At 40.0% G+C, this 25180-nt stretch overlaps 1 protein-coding gene across 17 annotated transcripts in view; it reads right to left on the reverse strand.

Annotated features, from left to right (window-relative positions):
* Positions 1 to 25180, reverse strand: part of PDE4DIP (phosphodiesterase 4D interacting protein) — a 223861-nt gene that overhangs the window by 101358 nt on the left and 97323 nt on the right. For all 17 annotated transcript variants that reach the window (XM_073808764.1, XM_073808762.1, XM_073808796.1 and 14 more), the window contains exons 5-8: positions 15491 to 15567; positions 12801 to 12924; positions 12490 to 12665; positions 8731 to 8848 (exon numbers count right to left, since the gene is read on the reverse strand). In XM_073808764.1, the coding sequence (XP_073664865.1) occupies positions 8731 to 8848; positions 12490 to 12665; positions 12801 to 12924; positions 15491 to 15567 (495 nt within the window). The remainder of the gene's footprint in view (positions 1 to 8730; positions 8849 to 12489; positions 12666 to 12800; positions 12925 to 15490; positions 15568 to 25180) is intronic.

Consider the following 25180-nt stretch of genomic DNA (forward strand, 5'->3'; position numbering starts at 1 on the left):
GCAAAGTCTAAATTATTTACTCTCTGGCCTTTTATAGAAAAAGTTTGCTGATCCTTGCTCTTTTTTTTTTTCCAATGTATTTATCACAGTTTGCAATTATTTGTTTGATCACGTGGTTATTTAACTAGCTCCCTTATTAGAATGTAAGCTCCCTGAGGGGAAAGACTCTGCCATGCTTATTCTTACTGTTTCTCCAGCACTTAATTTCACCACTGTCTGGCCATGGTAGGCACTCAATAAACAGTCATGGACTGGATTACATGAACGGATGAATGAATGAATGACTTATTATATCTTAAAATTTTATTTCGTTCTTTTGCCTTAGCACAAAACTTCCATTCTTGGTTACCCTCTAGTGACCTCATATCTTAATAGAGTTCCATAATAGTTAGTCCTCTCACCTTCTTTCTCCTCTACTCACTCCTCCTTCCAGACTAATCTTCCTAAAACAGATCTCAGATATATCACTTTCTGGCATAGTAACCTGGAGACCTAATGACTTACCCACAATCATAAACTTCTTGACCTGCCATCCAAGGCTCTCTGACTCTAGTATCACCCTATCTTTCTAGCCTAAACTCATTGTCCCCCTGCATATCCTCACTATTCCAACTACTGCTGCCTTACCTGGAACTTCCCTACCGCTCTCTTATCTTCTTGTAATGTTCTTTCCCATTACTACCATCTCCTCTTGTCAAAATCCTAACCAACCTTCAAGTATTTTCTTTAAACTGCCTCTCTTAATCCCCTCAAAAGACATCTTTCTCTTCTTTGACCTTCCAAAGCACTTTTTATTCCTATAGTAATATGTGTGTCATTTTTCCATATTGCCTTCTTCCCTAAAGGGCTGGTAAGCTCCTTAAGAAGAGGAACCACACTTTACTCATCTTGTTATCTTCTGAGGTACTTTTATCAGTATGTTCCTAGATCTAAGTAAATAATCATTGAATGAATAAATAAATTGATGCCTAATATTTTTTGTCTTATTAAAATCCTACTCATTCCTTACAGACCAGAGTCTTCACGGCCCACCCCAGCCCCTGATTTTTCCCTTTCTCTCCTGCCTTGTATTTTGTTTCCATCAGAGACTTTCTTACCTTCCAATTAGCTTGTAATCCCTAGAAGTCAGAGACTAAGCCTTATGTCTTTGTCTTCCTCTTCCTTCACCTTACAGTACCTGTGCAACTGTAAATGCTCAATAAATAAAGCTATAAAGAAGCCCCTCTTTTCTCCATCTGATAAAGTCTGTTTCTGAGACATGTTACCATTGAAGGTTTGCCTGGGAGACCGTGACGTTGAATGAGGATTTGTAAAGGAGTCTCCAGCTTCAATATTCATCAGCTTAAGAAAGGGATATTGAAAAGCTGCTCTAAAAAAACATTCTCCTTACATGACGTTGGCTGAAGCTGCCTGAGCTGCTAATCCCTGCCAGGTTTTCAGTCTCTGCCTTGAGCATTTAGAGCGCATTCTTGCCTTAACCTCTACGTCAGATCTCTCCACGGTAACACTGGAATGTTTGCTATTTTAGGAAATCTGCCTCACTGCATGCAGTGCTATTTACATTAGGTTCCAGACGAGGCATAAATGCAATGGCTGACGGTCTGCTGCTTTGTGTGAGTAGGAAGGTCCTGATGGCTTAATGGATGCTTCTCCCTAATTCTGTTGCCCTGTTTCATTTTTTAGGCCAACCACAGTGTAATTACACATTAATAAATAGTGCTTATATAATACTGGGGGGAAAGATGGAGAGAAAAAAGAGGAAACAAAACAAGAATTCCTCCAGACATTTCCTTTGCAAGTACATTACCTCCGCGCCACGCCACCGCCCCCCACGCCATCCCCCTGCCCCGCCCCCCGCCTTCCTACCCTCCAGGTCTGGTTTCATTTAAAAAGTTCTTTGAGATAAAGCTTCCACCATACTGTAGAAGGGAATAATATCAATAACTGGAATGATTCCCAGCTTTTCCCTGCAATTCTGTGGATACCTTCAGTAAGGAAGAGAAAAACGCTTTGTAAACTGCACTTTATTAGATTTTCTGACTCTCTGAGTTGCCGCAGCGTGACAGCGCCATCACAAAGCTGAGCACTCTGGTCACCACACGCCGTCGATCCGAACGGCCATGGAGGACTGAGAGCATACACGGAGTGTTGTCAATCCGCGGCATGTCAAGCCTGTGGCACTTTTTGTTGTTCTATGAAATTAATTATATAAAAGAAGTTCATGAGCATTCTACAGGTACACTCCAGCTAAAATGGATGCTGAACAACGTTTTGGTAGAATGGAAAAGGCAAACAACTAGAGGGATAATAAAATCAATTAAACCAAATAATCTTTATCAAAACTGTCTCTCTCATTGGAGGAAGAAAGGCTCTGAAGTAAAACTTCCTGTACTCAGAGACTATTTCCCAGTCCAGACTTTCATACTGGCGTCACGTGAGAAGTATTTATCTCTGGGAGGTGGAGTAAGATGAGTGTTTTTCATCTGGACAACTCACACCTAGAAGCGTATGACTTGTGGGCTCTCTTTCTTCTAAAGCCCAACTGTGGTGTCCCCAATTGTGAGGGGTTGGGGGGGGTGGAGTTCAGGCCTCAGAACTCAAGCTCCTCTGTTCCCTAACATCTGTAAGGGGTTCCAGGGATGGCTTTGCTGGCGATGAGAGAATTCTTCAGCCTCTGTGGAGCAGGCCCAGGGCTTAGAAATTGAACCTGTGCCTTGTGCATTGTAGAGGTATGGCGCCTGTGGTGAGAAGTGGCATGGCAGACTAAGGTTTGAGTATAATACAGTAGAACTAAGATGCTGCTACTGTTACCAAAGATAACACCCACAGCAAGGACTTCAGGTGTCACAAATAGTAAGTTGTCACACATCACTGTTTAGACAAAGTGCTTTATAATTGGCTTTACAATATTCTTTACCTTTATCTAACTCACAGAGTGGGCTAGTTGAAGCAGTTACTAGCTGCATCAAACCATGATTTGCTATCTCAAAAGGTGACATCAATTATCTGCTCAGTCTTCTGTCTAAACAACCACCAGGATTGCCTTTGTATAATGCAACTCATAAGCTTTTATTCCCTTTGCTTAATTTTTAAATTGTTAGTTCTTCATTGCCTACAACATGAAGTCCTTAGCTTAACATTTATGGGACTTCCCAGCTATGTATTCCATCATTCTCCAACACTTGTCATATATTTGAAAACACCAATTACTTCCAATTCCTTAAGTGTGTTCCACACCACTGTATATATTGTTCCCCTAACCTAGAATGCCCTTCTCCTACTTTCTGCCTGGTGTACTCAGCCTTTAAGGCCCCAGGTCAAGGCTGACTTCCAAGTGAGGCTTTCTCTGACTTCCAAAGATAGAGTTAATCCCTCTCATCTCTGGGTCCTCTTAGCACTATGAGTATACTTCTCTCTCTTCATTTATCACACTGCATTTTAGTTCTTTGTTTACATGCCAATCTCTTATTGGGCTTTAAACGCTTTGAAGGCCAGGTCTCCCTAGACCAGTGGTTCTTATCGAGCAGCCATATCCTAGAGTGCATTTTGGAAGTTTGCGGGGGCATTTCTTGTTTCAGTGATGAGTGGGGCTAGGGGGGCTACATAACTTGCAATGGGCAGGACAAAGCATTATTCCAAAATGTGAATGACTTTCAAATGTTCCACTGGGCAGTGATGCAGGTAATCAAACTGTTTATGTAATCATCTGGACCTAGGACTTAATTCTGTTGTATATATGAACACAATGTTAATATACTCTGACATTTCTATGAGTTAAACTGCTACGTAAATTAAAGGAATATTATTTAATTTATTTGTTTATTTGGAAATTTACCAAGAGTTTTTCACTTTGGCACTGCCACTGGATCATAACTAACGGCACTGTCCCTTGCCATTTTTTTTTTTTTTTTTTTTTGTGGTACGCGGGCCTCTCACTGTTGTGGCCTCTCCCATTGCGGACCACAGGCTCTGGACGCGCAGGCTCAGTGGCCATGGCTCACGGGCCCAGCCGCTCCGCAGCATGTGGGATCTTCCCGGACCAGGGCACGAACCCGTGTCCCCTGCATCGGCAGGCGGACTCTCAACCACTGTGCCACCAGGGAAGCCCCCTTGCCATTTTGGAATTGCCAATATAACATGCCTGCACCAGACTGCATTTGAAGCTGTGACTTCCCATACAAGCACCTGCCTGTTTCTTTATATCCTTTAATATAGTTGTGCCCAAGAATTTACATATTAAAATAAACATTCGTTTATTATAAATGAATCTCTTTTTATGTTTCATGTAGTTCAGTATCTACTTCACTGGATTGCTTTGAGGCTTAAACTAATTTGAGTTAATTATATAAGGTATGTAGAGCAGCACCTGGTACATAGAAAATGCTACCATATTGTGCTGACGTTATTATTACAGAAAAGTTGTTGAATATTCATTGATAAATATTTTAAATTATATTTGGAATATGTATTTAAGAAATCCTGTGACTTTACTTCTAGGTTTTATATTATAATAATCTGAACCATTTGAGTGTGACTACATGATCCCAAGATGTTATAGAATGTGCTTCAATATTTCTTTTTGTCTAGGGGACTAAAGTGAGATATAATTCTCTTTGTGATCAATTTGCCCTGAATGATTCACACTCTGTTGTGGTCTTCCTGGGGAGCAATAACACAAATAGACAACTTTGAGTTTGGTCTTTGCCTATAAAACAGCTTTTCTATGTGCAAGGCTAACAGGTCCGGAGGGAGAACTGTGACCATTAATCTCACTAATACTGCTATACTGAATAATTTTGTCATTGTCTTTTGTAAGACAAAGATAGTTACAATGTGCATGAAGTTTACAATATCTGACTCATTAACTATGTCTGTTTTAGCCACTACTTATTTTAAGAACAGCCTTAGGGGCTTCCCTGGTGGCGCAGTGGTTGAGAGTCCTCCTGCTGATGCAGGGGACACGGGTTTGTGCCCCGGTCTGGGAAGATCCCACATGCCGCAGAGCGGCTAGGCCTGTGAGCCATGGCCGCTGAGCCTGCGCGTCCGGAGCCTGTGCTCCACAACGGGAGAGGCCACAACAGTGAGAGGCCCGCGTACCGCAAAAACAAAAAAAAAACAAAAAAAAACACACAAAAAAAACCCAAAAAAAACCCCAGAACAGCCTTACTCTCTTTCAGGTTGTTAACAACAGTATTTACCGTGGACAACAGTAGTTAGGAGGACAACAGTAGTTACCGTGTTTTGAGCACTGTGCTAGGCACTTCACATATATTATTTCTAACCCTTACAAATAGATGAACATTACAGAGGAGGAAATTGTACTTGGAAGGGTTATATAACTTGTCCAAGGCCATACATGTAAAAAGTGTTGATGCTGACTGAGATCAAATTCCAAAACCTGAGCTCATTCTTTCATACCACTCTGCTTCCCCAGATAAAATCCAGGAGACTTCATACTAGAATCCGTTATTGAAGGACCAAGATCCTTTCGCTAAACTGGGACTTGAATGTTTCCTTCCGTTAAGTCAATCTGAACCACTTGAGCATGGCTCAATATTCCCACGGTATTACAGAAATCATTTCAATCTTTCTTTCTGTCTAGGCCATAGAATATAAGATAGACGCACAGTGACCAAAACCATTTCCTTTCTTTTGGAATCTGGACACACATTGAGAGAAGGAAGTTTTCAGAGGATTATCTGAACACTCACTAGAAGGCTGACTCTCTGGCCTGGCTTCTTTGGGCTGTTTTAGAAATGATAATATAAAATAATTCTATGCACACTGAGCAGTACTTGGTGCCTAGTTTTTTGGTTTTTTTCTTCATAAGGCACAGACCCAAAGGGAGAAACTAGAAAATGAGCTGCGGGAGGCTTTCTGTCCTCCACATTTGAGAGGACCTACTGTCAGAGGCCCCCTGTGGCAGAGCTCTCCAGCTTGGGTATTCTGGCCAGTGTGCCTCAAAATGGCCCACCACTGTGCTGAGATGCCAGCCCCTCAGCTCTCAGGTGGTGGAGGCTCTGAAGGTGGACACAGGTAATCACCTCCAACCAGCCTCAGCCACTTTACTTCAGAGTAACATAGACACATAATCAGCTCCTATGAAACGGAACTTTCTCTGAAAAATGTTGGGAAACCCTGATTGACAGAATTCACAGCATGATGTAATCAGGTTTATAAATGTACAAAGAGTTGGGCAATAACAAGAATAATAAATTTTTATAGGTACCGGCAACATTAAAGAAGCGTATCAATTTAGCACAATTTATGTGGCGATGTATTTCTTTCTTCTGCTCACCCAATGTTATTATCCTCTAGACGCTGTACTTAACCTTGTTCTAAGCTTTCCTTTAGGATAGATTGTAAATAATTTAGTCTCTTTGAAATTATAATTTTTCTGTTCTTCAAGTCTGTTTTAAAAACTGATACCGAGTGAGAGAGTGGCATGGACATATATACACTACCAAACGTAAAATAGATTGCTAGTGGGAAGCAGCCGCATGGCACAGGGAGATCAGCTCGGTGCTTTGTGACCACCTAGAGGGGTGGGATAGGGAGGGTGGGAGGGAGGGAGACGCAAGAGGGAAGAGATATGGGAACATATGTATATGTATAACTGATTCACTTTGTTATAAAGCAGAAACTAACACACCATTGTAAAGCAATTAGACTCCAATAAAGATGTTAAAAAAAAAAAGCTGATACCAACCCACTTCCCCTTATTAGCATTGCAAATATTGAACTACATATACCCATTTCAGTGCTTACCAAAGATACTAATGAAAATAAGTATGTGTACCTAAATATGTTTCTATATGTCTGTAAATATAAAACTAGAACAATGAGAATGATTTTATTTCAGAATTTACGTGAGTATTTTTCTTTCGAAGTGCTTACCTTGGGGACTATACACTTTCCCCAATGATGCTGGACTCATTAGAACAGAATGTCAAAATTGTACGACACTTTGGAGATCGTTTGGGCTAATTTTCCCATTTTACACATATGGAGGCTGAGAGTGATGTATCCATGGTCATACAGTTAATAAAGAAAGAATCAGGATAGAAACCTACTTCTCCTAATTCCCAGCCAAGTTATTCCTAATTAAAAAATGTTATGGGATCTTCCATACATTTCAATATGTATCTTGCAAAAAGCCTATAAACTTTAATTTTTACTCATATCTATCAAATTATATGCATACACATCATTTCCTGAGTTTGTTAACCAGAGCTTTCCAACCAAAATGGATCCAGAGTCCAAGGGGTTTACAGTGTAGCCAAGATAGTGATTTCTTCTGCCCTCATTGTGGCCTAAGCACCCAGGATGGTCACTTTCAAGTGAGAAGCTCCATCCATTTACTGCTACACCTTATAAATATTATCATTCATTATTTTTTTAAATTATAATTAATGAGTGAATTTATTGCAGGGGCTCAGTTTTAAAAATGTACAAAATCATTGCCTTTCTTCTATACTTATCATAGCTATTGAAAACTGTAATTCTTTTTTTTTTCTTTTTTGCTTATTTGGATTTGCAGACTTTTAGGTAATTGCTATTTATTACTTGAGTAATAAAAAAGAGCAGTGGATAATGAGAAAAATGAGAAGAAGTTGCTGGTTTTAAGCAATTTGATTATGTTGTAAATCATACCTTTTTCTACGTTTCTTATTATCATTTGCTATTTTTGTCACGACACAGGAAAGGTGAGGAAACACTGCTTTATACTAATTTTTAGCACTGCTCTTTTTACCCTGATTCCAACCTTTGTATATGTGACCAATAAATTAAGCTGCACATGTTTTGCTTTATCATTGATCTAAGATTTGTAAGAACACCTAGTAATTGTGTATGTTGCTTGGGCACAGATACATTCTAGGGTTCCTTCAGAAAGTATCTTTTTAGTAAATTAAAAGTTGAATGAAGGAGGGGAGTTCGCTCTGGGGTAACCTCCAAGAACAACAATATAGATTAATGCAATAATTTTCACAGCAGTGAGGGTTCTCTCTTCAATATTAAAACCACATTATACATTCTCTATAGTTATACATCACTAGAGTGGCAGGCAGAATCCTAAGATGGCACCTGTGACCTCCACCTCCTGGTATCCACACCTGTGTACAATCCTTGAGTGTGGAGAAACCTGTAACTTGCTTCTAACCAATAGAATACAGCAAAGGTGAGGGATATTGCTACATAGTTATGCACTGTTATATGGCAAAAGTGAAGAGGTGTTGCTGCAGATGTAACTAAGGTCCCTACTCAGTTGACTTTAAGTTAACAAAAAGGGATAGTACACTGAGGGGCTTAACTTGATCAGGTGAACCTCTTAAAAGAGTGTCTAGAAGGGAGATAAGCAAGAGACTGTCTCTCTCCATGGCTGGCTGTGAAGAAGCAAGCTGCCATAACTTCTACAGTCACACAGAAATATTCTTCCAACAACCTGAGGGAGCTTAGAAGTGGAACCTTCCCTAAGCGAGCCTCTAGCTGAGAAAGCAGTCCAGCTGACAACTTGATTTCAGACTTGTGAGACCCTGAGCAGAAAACCCAACTAAACCATGCCTGGACTCTTGACCCACAGAAACTGGAATAATAAATGCATGCTGTTTTGAACCACTGAGTTTGTAGTAATTTCTTACACAGCAATAGAAAACTAATACATATAAATGTAAAGTAGGGCTCCTGAAAGCATGAAGCTTTGTGCCTCAGGAAGTACAGCCCAAATCTCACCTGTACTTCCATGTCAGCTGGCTCTTCCAACAGATGTAGCAGTTGTTGCTTCTCTTGAGATAGCTGTTCTGCAAGTTTCTCCTGTGCAGCCAGGCTCTGACTCAGTTCTTCAATTCTTCTGGAGCAAAGAAAAAGTAAGAACAATTATAGCCATGGTACTATTGCTACCTTTATTTTTCAGCCCACTCCAAAGATAGCATGGTCCAGTACAGTAAGTTTTTACCTTTTGAGTCATTGAACTCTTTGAAACTTTTCTTCAGTAAGCCATGTATTCTCTGCCCCAGTCCCCAAATATATACACAAACGATTTTTTGCTTACATTGTCACAGGTTCAGAGACCTCTTGAAGCCAATCCATGGTTCTATAGACCATAGATATAAAATTCTTGGAATAGGGGCCATAAGTTGTAGAGTTTTTTAAATTGTTATTGTTGTTCCATTCAAAACCCAATTATTAGGTAACTGTTATGTATATAACTCAATGCACACTACCAAGTACTGGGAATATAAAGTTGGAAAACACACAACCTCTGCTGTATAGAAACTTAAGTTCTTTTGGTGTATGTGCCAAGAGTTTGGGAAATGGGGAGGCACAGCTACATCAACAGATAGAATATAATAAGTGCTACCACACCAGGGGTATATACCAAATAGTACACTGAGTGTTGCCATGGAGCTACAGGAGGAAAGATAAAGAAGTAATTCATTTGACTTGGAGGAGACTGTGGGGAAGCTCAGGAGAAGAGATTGTGAAGACTGGGTTACTTTCCAGGCTCAGAAGGAGGAGCTTAAATGAAGGAATGAAGGCATGAAGATATGAGACATATGGGGAAGCGTCACTGGAAGGGAAAAGGGGGAAAGGCTGGTGGGAAGAGACAATGGCTGGAGAAGAGGCTGGAAATTCAGACTAGAATTCAGTTGTCAAAGACTACGCATGCTGTGCTGATGTCTATAAACCACAGGTTCAACTCGACAGTCATTCATCACCTACTACGTGCAGGGCATTATCTTGCTGTTTCTCTGTGTATAAGTCTTTGAGTACTAGAGATACCTGTCCTAGGAAATGTGCTGGTACTAGATGAAATGTTTCCGATTGTGCTTATGATTCCTGTGTATGTAAGATAGTGATAGCACCTTGGCAGGAAAATAGTTTGGCAGAAGGTGAAGGGTATCAGAAAGTCAAGTAGGAATCTCTTAAATTAAGGTATAAGGATTAGCTAAGATGTAGGGATCAGAAAGAACTTTAAAAACTTTATACAAATGCAAGCTATAATGATAATTATGATGATGAATGTGGACTCCGTATCAACTTCCCCACAGTATCTGTGCTAGAATGTCTCTACTTTTCTCAAGTTCATATCTCATTCATCCCTTTGACCCTCAGTCTCTACAGATAATCTAGTCTCCTACTTTACAAAGCTATTCAAGGCCATCTGATATGAACTCCCTCAATTTACTTGTCAAGTATGCATTTGTTTCTTTTTTCTGTTTTTGGTTTGACAAGCATTTATTGGACTGAGACAGTCTCAGGGAGCCTAGCAGGGAAGATCTGAAGAAAATACAACACCACACAGAGAACTGTACACTAATGGATGTGCATATAAAACAAAACAATAGGGCTTCCCCAGTGGTGCAGTGGTTGAGAATCTGCCTGCCAATGCAGGGGACATGGGTTCGAGCCCTGGTCTGGGAAGATCCCACATGCCGCGGAGCAACTAGCCCCGTGAGCCACAATTTCTGAGCCTGCGCGTCTGGAGCCTGTGCTCCGCAACAAGAGACGCTGCGATAGTGAGAGGCCCGCGTATCGCGATGAGGAGTGGCCCCCGCTTGCCACAACTGAGAAAGCCCTTGCACAGAAATGAAGAGCCAACACAGCCATAAAAAAAAAAAAAAAAAAAAAAAAAAAGGCAAAATTCCTTAAAAAAAAAGAAAAAACAATATAAAGACTTAATTCTGCTGTCACAAAAGCCTTCACAGAAGTAACCATTGATGCCTTAGTGAGTTCTGAAGAATGAATTAGGAGCTCACCAGGAAGGGAAAACACACGTTTCCCACAGAAGGAAGAGCATGAGCAAAATTCTGGGGACCTGACATAGCACAGTATGCTTCTGGAGGCGCTGTGCCTTTAGGGTTTTGATTCCAGCAATGCCTGAAGCCATGTTACATAACTCTCTAAATGCCAATTTCTTCATTTATAAAGTATAATAATCCCTATCTCATGGGACTGTTAACTTTATGAGAGAATTAAACTTTATGGGAGAATTAAACAAGAATGTAAAGTACTCAGCTCAGCTGTACAGCAAGAGCCCAACAAACCTTAGTTGTCATTATTATTACTAGTCTGGCATCAGTGATATATGAAGGGGTCATGGTAGGGGATGAGTCTGGGGGAAATCAGGGGTCAAATCATAACAGGCTTTATGGGCTTCCCTGGTGGCGCAGTGGTTGAGAGTCCGCCTGCCGATGCAGGGGACACGGGTTCGTGCCCTGGTCTGGAAAGATCCCACATGCCGCAGAGCGGCTGAGCCCATGAGCCATGGCCGCTGAGCCTGCGCGTCCGGAACCTGTGCTCCTCAACGGGAGAGGCCACAACAGTGAGAGGCCCGTGTACCGAAAAAAAAAAAAAAAAATCATAACAGGCTTTGATGGCCACACTAAGAACAGATTTTATCTCCTAAAGATTTTGGAGAACTTTCTAAATTGCTCTGCAATAATATGATCAGATTTGTGTCTCAAAAAGATCACATTGGTCACTGTGCGTACCTTGTGTGTTTTTCACCCATTCAGTTAAAAACCGCTTAAGGCTTTTTATGCCACCATAGTATCATGCATTGAAGAGGCTAAATTATTTGTCAGTTTCATATTGTTGAATTTCCCACTTCAAAGCTGCTCTGAATTGTTAGATTGGGATGGAATGCAGAGGGTAGAACCGGAAGTAAAGGGAACAGTTAGGAAGTTGCTGCAGTAACCAAGACACAGTGGTGGCCTCAACAAATGCCCGCTTACTTTATGAGAAAATTCAAGTTCCTTACTATATACAAAGCCAGCACCATCAGACCCCCTATTCCCAATACAGCTTATCTCTCATTAGTCTTCCCCAGACCCTCTGCTCTGGTTACATAGCACTAATTACACGTCTTGAAATATGCCCTTCCCTGTATCTCCCCTCAGTGGTGTCTCCTCCTGTACAGGAGATTCCCCCACGCCACTCACCTCCTACACTCTTTCTTCTAACTCCTATTCACTCATCAAAACTCACCTCCGATTTCACCTCCTTCAGGACACTTTCAATGGCACCTTGCTCTTTTAGTCTGGAATAGATGACAATTCTATACGCCCCAGAGCATCCCATGTTACTTCTATCAGAGAACTCACTAAAATTGTGTAACGTGTGTCTTGATGACAGGAAGTGGGTCTTTCATCTCTGTAACCTGAGTGCTTAGCCCAGTGTCTGGCATATAGCTGGTGCTCAGTAAATGTGAATAAGTGAATCCATGTCTCTTGTTTGCTACCATTTGACCACTGTTCTACTTATACCTACTTAAGTCTCCTGATTGCCAACTAGTCAGTTCTGTTAATGGATACCACTAAAGACACAGCCCTAAAAAGAGATTTCTTTACTTGCGGGAACCATAAAGTCTTGGTAATGGTGAAGGTCCACCGTAAGGCATCCAAAGGGAACAGTGCAGCTGCTATATACTCACACAGGCTCGAGAACAGGCAAAAGACAAATGGCAAATAGAGCACCAAAAGCACCTACTTGTCCCTTTGGGCCAGGGCCTCAGTGTATTGGTCGGGCTTGACCCGGTTTCCTGGTACATCTTCCCTGTCCTTGGTGACTCCCTTCAGTTTCTCTGAGAGCTCCAGGTTACACTCTTTCTCTGCTTCCACCAGAGCCGCCATCCGTGCGGCTTCATTTTTTGCTAGCCTGGATTCCTGCAAAAAGAGCGAGAAAAGAACAAAACCTGAAAGGCTACAAACATGGGTACTTTAGGGAGGGAAAAGGTGAATGCCAGGAGGCAGAGCAGTCGGAAAAGAGGTAAAAGGGGACCCCTAGCCATGGATACTCACCTCCTGCAGAAGCTGGATCTTATTCTCCAGGAGCTCGTAAACATGCTCCGTCTCCTGCTGTCTCTCCTCAAACTGGCGCCGGAGCTCAGCTTCATTATGGCTGTTGAGATTCTCCACATCAGTGCTAAAACCAGAGCATTGGCCAGTCAGAGCCAGTCATATAATTTAGCAAGTGGACCCATTAAGGCTGTTTCAGTAATTCAGAGTCCCATTGATGAGAATAAAAATGAAGTATTTTTTTTCTCTGCAATTATTTGTGGAACTTCTCTTTCCAACTTTTCAGGTAATCTTTTAGGAACTCTGATTTGTGTTGCTTGTCAATCAGAATATACCTGACTCCCTAGAGGTTTCATTACTGCTATAGCTTCAAGAGAAGAATCTTGCACATGAAAGGCAGGTAGTCATCAAATGGTTTAGAACTCAGCATCCATGTTCACCATCATCTGTCCCCGGACTTTCCCATTAAGACTGCTCTCCCAGAGTGCTTTGCTAGTTCCCTGCTTGTCTTGCTATTTGAATTTAGAGTGTCCCTTCCATTTAGGTTGCTGGAATAGAATATCTATTTGGATAGCCACAGAAATGCTTTTCTCCTTTACAGCCAGGAACCCATAGACTGTCCTGAATCTGGGCTACCTACCCAGAGTTGTATCCAGTTTTCCCACAGTCCCATGCAGAAAGCAGACGTTTAAACTATGGAAGCTCAGGGTTCTGGCCCAGCTTTGTTTCTCTAATGTCCTTAGGAATGAATGCCCAGGCGCTAGCATGAAGCGGGTAAGGTGTCACCAGCTTATTTATAGCTAACAACAGCTGCCTTTGGATGTCTGAGGATTAGAAATTTGGGGGCAGTATCAGGTGCTGAATGATCTTAATTCCGGTTTGTTTTTATTCTTGTTTTAAGCCGTTTGTTAAGAACCATGGACAATCTTCTTTTTCTCAGGGCAGAGAACGATATTGAGCCTTCATAGGCTCATGATAAATCAAATACTACTGCTCTATCCAAGTCCAGTAGTATTTTAATACTTGGCCCAGAAGGTTGTGCCCATGGTGACCAAATGGAACTTCCCTAAAGATTATAGAATTCCTTGCTCGATACTGGACACTACTCAGCACTGTCCCAGAGACTATATTTATCTTGAGTTCCCATGTCATTATGCAGCCTTTTGGTGGTAGAAGGGTCTTTGTTGTACAAGGGACACAAGTCAAGAGAATAACCTAAGACCCTTAAATAGACCTCAGGAATCATCAACTTTGACTCCATATTCTTTGATAAATGCAATAGACAACAGCTAACTACAATGTCTTGAGATTGGAAGTTATACATTTTCTGAGTAAGTCAGCCAAGAATGCCTGATTTAATAGGCTACAGCTGTTGTGAAGGCAGAAGAGCCTTGGACATGATGCCAGAAGATGTGGGCTTTGCCACTCATTTGAGAAGACTTTAACACTCTGTACCTTAGTTTTCTCATTGCTAAAAATAGGATAATGCCTCCTAATTAAAAACTGAAACGACATAATTTTTTTAAAAAGCACTACACAAATCTCAAAACTTGTAACTCAATTGTTATTACAAATTTTCCTAAAATCTATTAGTTCACTTAATGCCTTAGTAAGTATTGAGTAATTCCAGCATACTGCATATGGTTGAGTCTGGTTTGAGTATTCTGATGTTGCTGGACTATCATTCTAAGCATCAAGAAATACTGTGGAGATAGAAGGAACGCCAGATCAGATTGGATGTATACTGATTCTAGGATATAATCTGAAAATTATTTTTAGTAACGATTTCAATAGTACTTGTCATTTAAAACTAAGGGTTTTTTAATTATAAAAACTGTAAATTATAAAAGTAACCATCTTAACAATACAGAAGGTATAGAAAGAAAAAAAATTGAAGTCTTCTCCCCATCAAAAACTCCACTCTCACTCCCATGATACAGGCAATGTTAAAGAGCTTGGTATGTAACCCTGCAGTTTTTTTCTATCCATATTCAAGCAAACACATGTACACATAGATTGTCTTTACCCAAAGGGGCTTATATGCTAAATATCATGCAGCACTTTTCCCCCTTACTTAGTCTATCAGGGACTTCCCACCAGGATAATAATATAGAGCTAACTCATTCCTTTTAATGACTACATAATATTCCACAGTATGTTTATATCAAAATGTTTTCAACCATTGCCCTATTGATGTATAGTTGTTCCTAGTTTTTTTTTTTTGCCATTGCAAATAATGATGCAGTTAATATCCTTATACATTTATCCTTTCATACTCTTGCTTTTATTTATAAGGAATAGATTCCTTTTAGGAATTATTTGATCAAGGGAAGTGCTAATTTTTTATTTTGATAGGTAGTACCACATTCCAAAAATGTTATCACAATTCACACTCTCACCAGCACTATATGAGAGTGCCCATTTCTGCCGAACTCTATGTCAGCCCTGGATGTTATTAGTAGATTACTGACTGGGAAGTTTATAAACTTAGGTCTGATGAATTTACCAATCTATGTCAACATCTCTCAGACTTATTGGAGCCCAAGGAAAGAAAAGCACATTGTTTCAGTTTCTTAACTGGATGCAGCATTCAAACGCCAGAGTTAAGGAATTTGGTTCCAAATCTATTGCTCTCAGTTAATGAGCCAGACTGGAAAGGACCAAGAGCTCAACTAGTTCAAACTGCAACTCACCATGTTTTATCCAGATGCTGTTTCTTGTCCTGGAGTTCTCGTTTCAGGCTCTCTACTTCAACCTTCAACTCGATGTTCTGAAAAGTACACAGGCATTAATCGTCATTAACTGCCACAGACCCTCTATCAGAGAAAGACAAATATGATATAACTTTTATGTAGACTCTAAAATATGATACAAATGAAATCATTTACAAAACAGAAGCAGACTCACAGACGTAGAAAACTTATGGTTACCAAAGGGGAAAGGCGGGGGGTGGGGCGGGGAGAGAAAAAATGAGTATGGGATTAACAAATACACACCACTGTATATAAAATAAACAACAAGGATTTACTGCAGAGCACAGGGAACTATATTCAATATCTTGTAATAACCTGTAATGGAAAGGAATCTGAAAAAGAATATATATATTATATATATATATACACACCTGAATCACTTTATACCTGAAACTTATGCAATATTGTAAATCAACAGTTCAATTTTTTTAAGTGTTCACTGTTATTACTTATAAAAACAACAGTTTTTCCTCCCTGACTAGGATAGCTGAAGTTCTCAGTCATAATCACATATTACATTAATCCTATGTCATAGAAAGGAAAGAAAATTATTACACCAAAGGTGGGATATCCTAGGCAATCTGATCTGAACATTCTTCACGCTAGCTTTATTCTTCTATATAAGTAGAAAAGAGAAATGAAAAGGACGGAAAGAAAAAAAAAGAGAAAAAATATAGTTACTTCTCTAGGCTTTAGCACTACGTCTATTCAAGCAAATAGACAATAAAGTTTACAAGTCTCACACAGAACTGCTAAAACAGTTTCATCCCACAAGGTTAGATCCTAAATCTTATGATCAGTGATTCTGGTGGATCAAGGTAATTTCATGGGCATTACAAAATCTACCACATGGAAATGCAAGTACATTCCAATTTACAGCATTAAATTCTAACCCTCTCTACCCTCTTTCTGCAGAAAAATCACCGCATAGTTAATCACGTTTCTCCATTCTCCGTTAGTAAATATATAAATTGTTAAATTCCAAGAATAGCTGAAGTGGATCCAAAATTAACTGCAGTTGCTTATCTTATCAGCTCTTTGTCAAGATATCCAAGGAAATGCATGTACTCAAGAGAGGGTGGCTGGCGGGGCGAGAGCACCTTTCTCTCCTTTTACTCTCCAGAAGAATATCTACCCACCCAACCCAAGGAAAAGTTCCAATGATGAAGCTGAACTTAAATGATAAGCAATACAATAAATTTTCATTATGATTCTAGTACCTAGAACTAGAGGACTGGGCTAACAATGAGTTATAGATTAACTGTGTTTAATCAGATTTTCTCTGTGTTGGTAGCTTGTTTTGTTTCAGGACACATCACTTGAACAGTCTTAACGCCAATCCATGTTAAACACAGGATTCTCCTGAATTGATTTCCACCCTGGTGTGTACTGCAAAGTTCAATATAGAATTGGGTTAAAAGAAACCAGTAACCAATTACCTGATTCCTTTCCAAGGATTCATCTTTTTTTTTTTAAGACTCTATCCTTTTATTTAACATGCCATAACTTCTTTCCTCCCTTCCAGTTTTATTGGGATATAACTGACACACAGCACTGTATAAGTTTAAAGTGTTCAGCATAATGATTTGACTTATGTACACCATGAAATGATTACCATAATAAGTTTAGTGAACATCCATCATCCCATATAAATACAACATGAAGGAAATAGAAAAAAATTTTTTTTCCAAGGCTTCGATTTTAACTCTGTAAATTGATCTACTGCTCATATAATCCACAATGTGCCTATCCCTTTTAAAAATAGAGATTTTCAAAATTTTGTCCCAGCAGAAGCTGTGACAACGGGAATCATAAAAAAAAGAAACAAAACAAAACTGCTTTTTTAAAAAATCAAAAGAGAAACGGTTTTGCCTGACCACCTTAAGAAAAAAAAAGATCTTAATGCAAAATGTATCAGCCCTTTCATCATTAGATTAGAAGCATTATTACCCATTATATTGACTAGATCAATAGTTTGCATACTGTGTCCCACCAGTATTCCACAAGACACTTCTAGGAATGGGAGAGGGAGAAGTTTAAATTAAAGAAGTGTGGTCACAGCCAGGGAATGTTAAAGGGTCTGCTCTGACTCTTGCAGACCCTCTCCTCCACTGTTAACAGCACTCTTAATGTGGAAAGGGACTTATCAGGTCTTGTGAGGAATAATGAAGAGGTCTGACACTTGTTTCTTATACTCAGTATGCCTGCAGTCCAGTTGAGAGGAGCAAAATTCTGAGGTATGGATTTAAAATGCTAAAGGGGATCCCTGATGAGGAAGTTTAGGATATAGCCTAACCCAGGGAAGGTTTAATGTGTGAGATATACAAGGGTAGAGAAGGTCACTGTAGATAAGGAAATATGGTATTAAGCTAGAAATTTCTCTACAGTGCATTCAGGAGCTCACTTATTTCAAGCACAGATATCTGATACAGCAAAATTCTAGAATAATTTTTAAAATTTTATCCATGGATTGATAAACAGATAAACAAAATGGAATGTTATTTGGCCATCAAAAGGAATGATAGATGCTACAACATGGCTGAACCTTGAAAACATTATGATAAGTAAAAGAAGTCAGTCACAGAAACCACACATTGTATGATGCCATTTATATGCCAGAATAGGCAAAGCCAGAGAAACAAAGTAGATAGGTGGCTGACTAGGGCTGGGGGGATAGGGGAATTGGGAAGTGATGGTTAATGGGTTGGGTTGGGGGTTTCTTTGTGGAGTGATGAAAACGTTCTAAAACTGATTGCTATGATATTTGCACAACTCTGTGAATATTCTAGAAACACTGATGTGTACATTGTACACTTTAAATGAGTGAGTTTGTATTGGTATGTGAATTTTATTTCAATTAAATTATAAAAAATGTTTTTAAAAGCCCTAGGAAGTTATAGTGGTTATAATTAAATGATAACAATGATTACATATTGCATATCACACAGGCAGTTAGAACAGTGTCCAGCACCTAGGGAACATCATTATTATATCTGAACTAAAGAGCAAAACTATACATTGCCTTCAAGCATCTCTAACAGAAGTTAGCACTGGGTATTTCAAAATCTCTTTCCAATCTTGCCCCCCCCTCTCCAGCCCGCATGGTTACCACCCTATGAGGTAGTCCTTCCTTATCACTGGGATCAGAGTGAATAGTCTCAAAACTGATCTCCCCAACCTCAGTCTCTCCACCATTTAAATTTTTCCTAAAGCATATTTCTGATTAGTTTACTCAGAAAGCTTTTCATGGTTTTTAATTGCACAGCAATTAAATTTTACACTACTCAGCTTGAAAATGGAGTCTACTCAAAATTTGACCTCAACTTACCTATCCGGCCTTATCTGCCATCACACTCCACCAATCTCCCCCACTAAAAGTCATTTCTTATGCCTCTGATTTTTCATAACTATCATTCTTTTTGTACTTCAATATTGACACACAAATAATGCTATGTCTTTCTACCTGCCCTTTTACACTTTTGAATTACAGACTCCCTTGGGACAGAGAAAAATGACGGTGTGGTGGAACTAGCCAGGTGTGCTGGTTGCCAGCTTGTGCCTTTTGGCTTTGCGATGTTGCGACATGGGTTTCAGGACAGCAGACCTAGAAAGGCAGAAATCCACTTCTGCCACTTACTAACTGGGTGACCTTTTTTGTGTAAGTTATTTAACCTCTTAGAACATAACTTCCTCATCAATAAAAAGGGGTTACAAAAATTACCTTGAGCGGTATAGTGAGGGGTAAATGAAATCACCTGAGTACCCAGCATAATGCCTGCCTCAAATATCTAGCAGCTGTGACTAACTTGAGGCCCTCAGTGTTTTGCAACTTCGTGTGTAGCAAATGCACCGAATGAGTGAACCAACCAACCGACAGGAACAGATACACCCAGGCAGAAGTGGAATGACAATATGTTTGTTGAAGAAAAAAGGGATTGGCTAATGCTGTGTGATTATACAGAAAAACTTTTTATCTGAAGCCTTTAAAAGACCTTCTCTGTTTTAAATCGTGAATATCCCTAAGAGGTATATTATTAACCCGTTGAAGATAAAAGGTCCCCAAAACCTAGGCAGGAAAAGGAAAAATAACTTGCCGCAGGACAACTCAAGTCACTAGTAGAATTCCAAACACTGCTTAGAATTCCAGCCTCCTCTTCTACCTTTCATCCTCCCCCATAAAAGGGCCATTCTACTCTTGGGCCTAGTCTACTCTGAGACTCAGAGTTACTAATTAAGATCTCCAGACCTTAAAATGGACATTTTAGAGAGAAAGGTGAGCACGGACCAAGCATTAGATGGTATTAAGAAATTATCTTAAATTGGTACAGCCACTATGGAGAACAGTGTGGAGGTTCCTTAAAAAACAAAAAATAGAGCTACCATATGACCCAGCAATCCCACTCCTGGGCATATATCTGGAGAAAACCAGACTTCAAAAAGAAACACGCACCCCATTGTTCACAGCAGCACTATTTACAATAACCAAGACATGGAAGCAACCTAAATGTCCATCAACAGAGGATTGGATAAAGATGTGGTACTTATATACAATGGAATGTTATTTAGCCATTAAAAAGAATGAAATAATGCCATTTGCAGCAACATGGATGCACCTAGAGATTATCATACTAAGTGAAGTAGTCAGACAAAGACAAATATGATATATCACTTATATGTGGAATATAAAAAATGATAGAAACGGGATTAACATATACACACTACTATATATAAAATAGATAATCAACAAGGACCTACTGTATAGCACAGGAAACTCTACTCAATACTCTGTAATAACCTATATGGGAAAAGTATATGTATATGTATGACTAAATAACTTTGCTGTACACCTGAAACTAACACAACATTGTAAATTAACTATACTCCAATATGAAATATAAATTTTTTTAAATAAAAAAAGACTATTATTACATTAAAAAAATAAATTATCTTTAAGTTTTTGGGTACAATAATGGTATTATGGTTATAGTTAAAAACAAAGACCTTATTGGTTAGAGGTGCGTTCTGATGTCTGTCCAGATGCAGGTCTGTGGTGTCTGAGAGTTGCTGTGAGGAGAAGGGAGGACAGAGGCAGCAGAATGTTGGTAACTGTTGAAGCTGGGTGACAGGTACACAGGTCCCCAGTACTCGGGACAGGTACATGGGAGGCACTGTTCTCTTTATCTTTGTCTACTTTTGAAAAATTTCCTAATGAAAAGTTAGAAAGGGCATTTTCATCACAAAAAGGTAGATATCCACATTCTTTTTTAATTTTTTCCTTTTCATCTCTGGAATTCCCTAAACTATGGTCACAGATAGCAAAGAATGTTTGGCTCCCTACAGCAGCTCCTTTCAGCCACCAGACTTACATAAAACAGTGGTGCTGAGTCCATTTCCCAATACTGAGGGATAAAGAAAATAAACCTGCCTCTTAAACCTGGGGGACTCAGAATACAACTGGGTCATAGGGAGGAAGGAAGATCTGCAGAAATAAACGACAAACAAGATTCTTTTAGAGAGGAATCTGCGATTTCTTTAACTGGGCAGTCGGAGCTAATAAAATCACAAGTCTCTCACTTCACCTCCTACCCTCTTGCAGTCTCCTTCAACTCTCACATTGCCTCACACTCCCTCTTCTTCTTCCTCCCCTCCCCCCTCACTTTACCCAGCTGGAACTGCACACTTCTGGTCTGACACTGCACCGCGATGACATCAGTCATTATCCAATGGCTATCTTTTCTGAAAACCAGAGTTCTGAGTGATAGTAGTTTATGGCAAGACAGTTTCCAAGACACCGCTGGCCTTTGGTGGGGCCACCCTCTTCACCTCTAAACTAAGGGCTACTGCTGATTGAGAAATCAATCATGTAAGTACCCTTGGATGCCACCAAGGCTTTGCCTGAGTTGCTCTTAGCCTGTGAGGTCTTCTCTCTTCTTTCTTTTTATTATTATTATTTTTTGGCTGCGTTGGGTCTTTGTTGCTGTGCGCAGGTTTTCTCTAGTTGGCTTCAGTAGTTGTGGCACGAGGGCTCAGTAGTTGTGGCTCACGGGCTCTAGAGCATAGGCTCAGTAGTTGTGGCGCACGGGCTTAGTTGCTCTGCAGTATGTGGGATCCTCACGGACAAGGGATCGAACCCGGGTCCCCTGCAATGGCAGGCGGATTCTTAACCACTACGCTACCAGGGAAGTCCCTCTTTTCTTTCTAAAACTGTTCTTCATTAGGGTTCAGTTCAAACACCCCCCACTCCCCCTTCCAGGAAACCTTCCCTAATCCCCTAGTCAGAACTTAATAATCCATTTCTCTTCACATCTACTGTTTACCACTAAGATGACTATAATTTAGCATCCATATTGGGACTCTTCTGAAAGTGAAAAGAGGCACTATCACAATTATACCAGGACTGTCCTGAGTAAACCAGGATTCGGTCATCTGACACCTATCTCTAGTATAGCACTCGACTCACTCTGCTTCGATTAGTTATTTAAAATGTCTGGCTTCCCTTCTAGGTTTTAATATCTGGAAAAGTACTTTGCCCTCATTAGCTCTCCATATATGTTTATGGAATAAACACTTTACCATTTGTCTTGAATTGCTAACTTACTTTTTTGTTTTGGTATTTAACTTCGTGTGTGTGTGTGTGTGTGTGTGTGTGTGTGTGTGTGTGTGTGTGTGTTTCAACTGATCTTCAAGCACTTTTGACGACAAGGATTATGTCTTACTTTATATCTCATAGTTTGCTGCTGGGGGAAGAGTACTCAAAAAAAAAAAAAACCTTGACAGCATACCAGCATACATTCATTGATAACATCAGCAAGTAACTATGCACTGGAGATTAAAGCTTGCCAGAACCAAAGCGCTTGTCGGTGTGATAAGACGTGAATTAGGGTCAGTGAGTGAAGGAAGTGGGTACTGCACCTTTGTCAGACAGTACGAAACAAGCCAGAGAAAAGCAGGCCTTCCATGGAAGAGTTTTTCTTTTTTTTTTAACTTTTCCTTTTATATTGGAGTATAGCTGATTAACAAGGTTGTAATAGTATCAGATGCATATCAAAGAGACTCAGTCATACATATATATGTCTCCACTCTCCCCCAAACTCCCCTCCCATCCAGGCTGCCATATAACATTGAGCAGAGTTCTCTGTGCTATAGAGTAGGTCCCTGTTGGTTATCATGGAAGAGTTTTTACTTGGGACAAAAATAAATATGGCCAGATCTTACTCTGAATCAGTTCTGTAGACCAAAGGAATTCAAAAAGAAATAGTTTAACAGGAGGAAGAGTCTCAAACTCTTGTGAGGAGATCCTCTTATAATTCCTGATTATTAACCCAAAATGAAAAGTCACTCTAGTGGATGGATTTTATTTTAAAATGTTTTCTTTTCTTTTTAGAACCATATCCTTTCTAGGAAAAGTGTAGTTCAGAAATATTTTTGTTCACAGTGAATTTCTTTTCCAGACTTCTCTGAAACCACTGGGGCAAAGCATTAGCTCTATAAAACAGGGCAAAGTACTGAATATTTTCATAAGGGGTTCTTCTATCTGTCCTGAACAGGGGGCAAGGGTTTGGTCACTATACAATCCCTGGAAACACATTTTAGTAGCTTCCAAGTGAGTTGTTTTGTAGATGAGATTTCTTTTCATTCACCTAGTTTTAAAGCAAAACTAAGACCCTAGAGGGTCTAACTATTGGGCTCTGTCATTAACTGTGTGACCTTAGACTAGTCACTCCCAGAGCTTTATGTTTTTATACAGTCAATTAATTTGAATCAGAGCCTCTCTCTCTTGCCCATAAGAATTATAAAACCACCTGCATTGTTCATCTTCTCTGTTGATGTAAGACACCTAGCCAGAAGGTGTTCAAATGCAAATCATAAAAGTCCTCAGACCCTCAGGTCGAGGAAAGACCTTATTCAGAGGTGCAGCCCCTGCCTTTCCACAGATTCCAGGTTCACTGTCATCCACTAGTACAATCAAGCCCCAAATTAGACACATAGGTTGCCCCAACATGTGACAAGAAGAGTTCATTGCCAGGGAAAGGATAGCAGGGCAGTGTCCCCAGCCTCCGTAAGCAGAAGACTACAAGGCCAGGCACTCTCCTGCCAGAGACTGCTTTAGTGTCCAGTTCCCCAAAGAAGTGGAAAAAAACCAAGTGGAAAGTTTCCGTTTATACAATACCAAGTACAAGGATCTACATCCGGATGGCAGAACTCCTCTGTTCAGGCCACTCTTTCAAACCACGTTAGTTCTTAGTAGAGGCCTGAAAACAATACCAATTCCTTCCCAGCGCAGTTTACCTTGATTAGACAAACACAGACACCCACCTCTGAGTAAGCACTGAGGCTGTGGATGAGTTCTAAGGTGGCCAGGTATTTGGACAGACACAGCCAGGGCTCACGTGTGTGTGTGTGTGTGTGTGTGTGTGTGTGTGTGAGAGAGAGAGAGAGAGAGAGACAGACAGACAGACAGACAGACAGAAAGGGTACTCACTGGGCAGAAGACAGGTAGCTAACTTGTGAAATGACAGCATTTATTTATTCACTTTTTTAAAATCAAATATTTATTGAGCATCTCCTTTGGATATGTAAGGCACTCGAATAAGTATTAAAAAGAGCAAGGCAGACACAATCACAGTCCTCAGGGAATTTACAGCCTATGGGGGCAATTAAACAGATAATTATAGTAGAATGTGATAAACAAAAGAGACCCAGAATCAAATAGCTGCATGGAAATACACACAGGTGGTAGATATAAATAGTAGCAGATACATAAATCAATGCAAGTCCACCCTATAACTCCTGGCTTTAGCCTCCAAAGAAACATTCCTAGACCCAACTCCACATGTGTTATACCTTGGGTCGCCCTTCCTCTCAGCTCCCTGGTTCTAATCTTTTAAGGGAGGAGGAATATAAATCTGAAATTACAGAGCTGCCAAGGGAAAACAAAGAATCTTGTACTTAGGGCAGCAATATGGTGAAGAGTATAGACTTTAGAACAAAACTGGCCTGGGTTCAAATACTTACTATCACATTCTGTTAGGCTGAATCATATGAAAGTGCAGATATTCAACCATTTTTCACAGTTCCACATAATTCATCCTCTATATTCTAGAAGTCAGTCACTTAACCTAAGTTGTAGTTCCTTCAGGTGCTGATAATCACTACCTTTCAAGGATACTGTGAAAATTAAATGAAAGGATGTAAATGAAAATACCTGACATATAGTAGTAGGCGTTCAATAAACATTAGTTTCCCCAAAGGTAGTAAGATGTATGAATCACAAGCAGAGATCAGTATTTCTGGTCAACCTTGAGTTTAGGAACCCAAGAAAGATAGATTAAAATGAGGTTAAATGATAAAACGATTAACTAAAAGCTTTGGGTTTTAGTGGGAGTGTGTGGGAGGTGTGGGAGGCTGTGATTTGGGACAGAGGAAGGGGACATACGAGAATTTTCTGTACCTTCTGTTCAATTTTGCTGCAAACCTAAAACTGCACTAAAAAATAAAGTCCATTTAAAAACATGGGGAAAAATATGAGTTGTCTTGGGCATTTTTTATTTACACTCTGAGCTCAGAGGTCCCAATATACGCACTGCCTTGGTGTTCACAATGATCAACTTAAACCCTTCTTAGTCACTC

The sequence above is a fragment of the Tursiops truncatus genome, chromosome 1, assembly GCF_011762595.2.
Source record: "Tursiops truncatus isolate mTurTru1 chromosome 1, mTurTru1.mat.Y, whole genome shotgun sequence".
In the NCBI taxonomy this organism is placed as follows: domain Eukaryota; kingdom Metazoa; phylum Chordata; class Mammalia; order Artiodactyla; family Delphinidae; genus Tursiops; species Tursiops truncatus.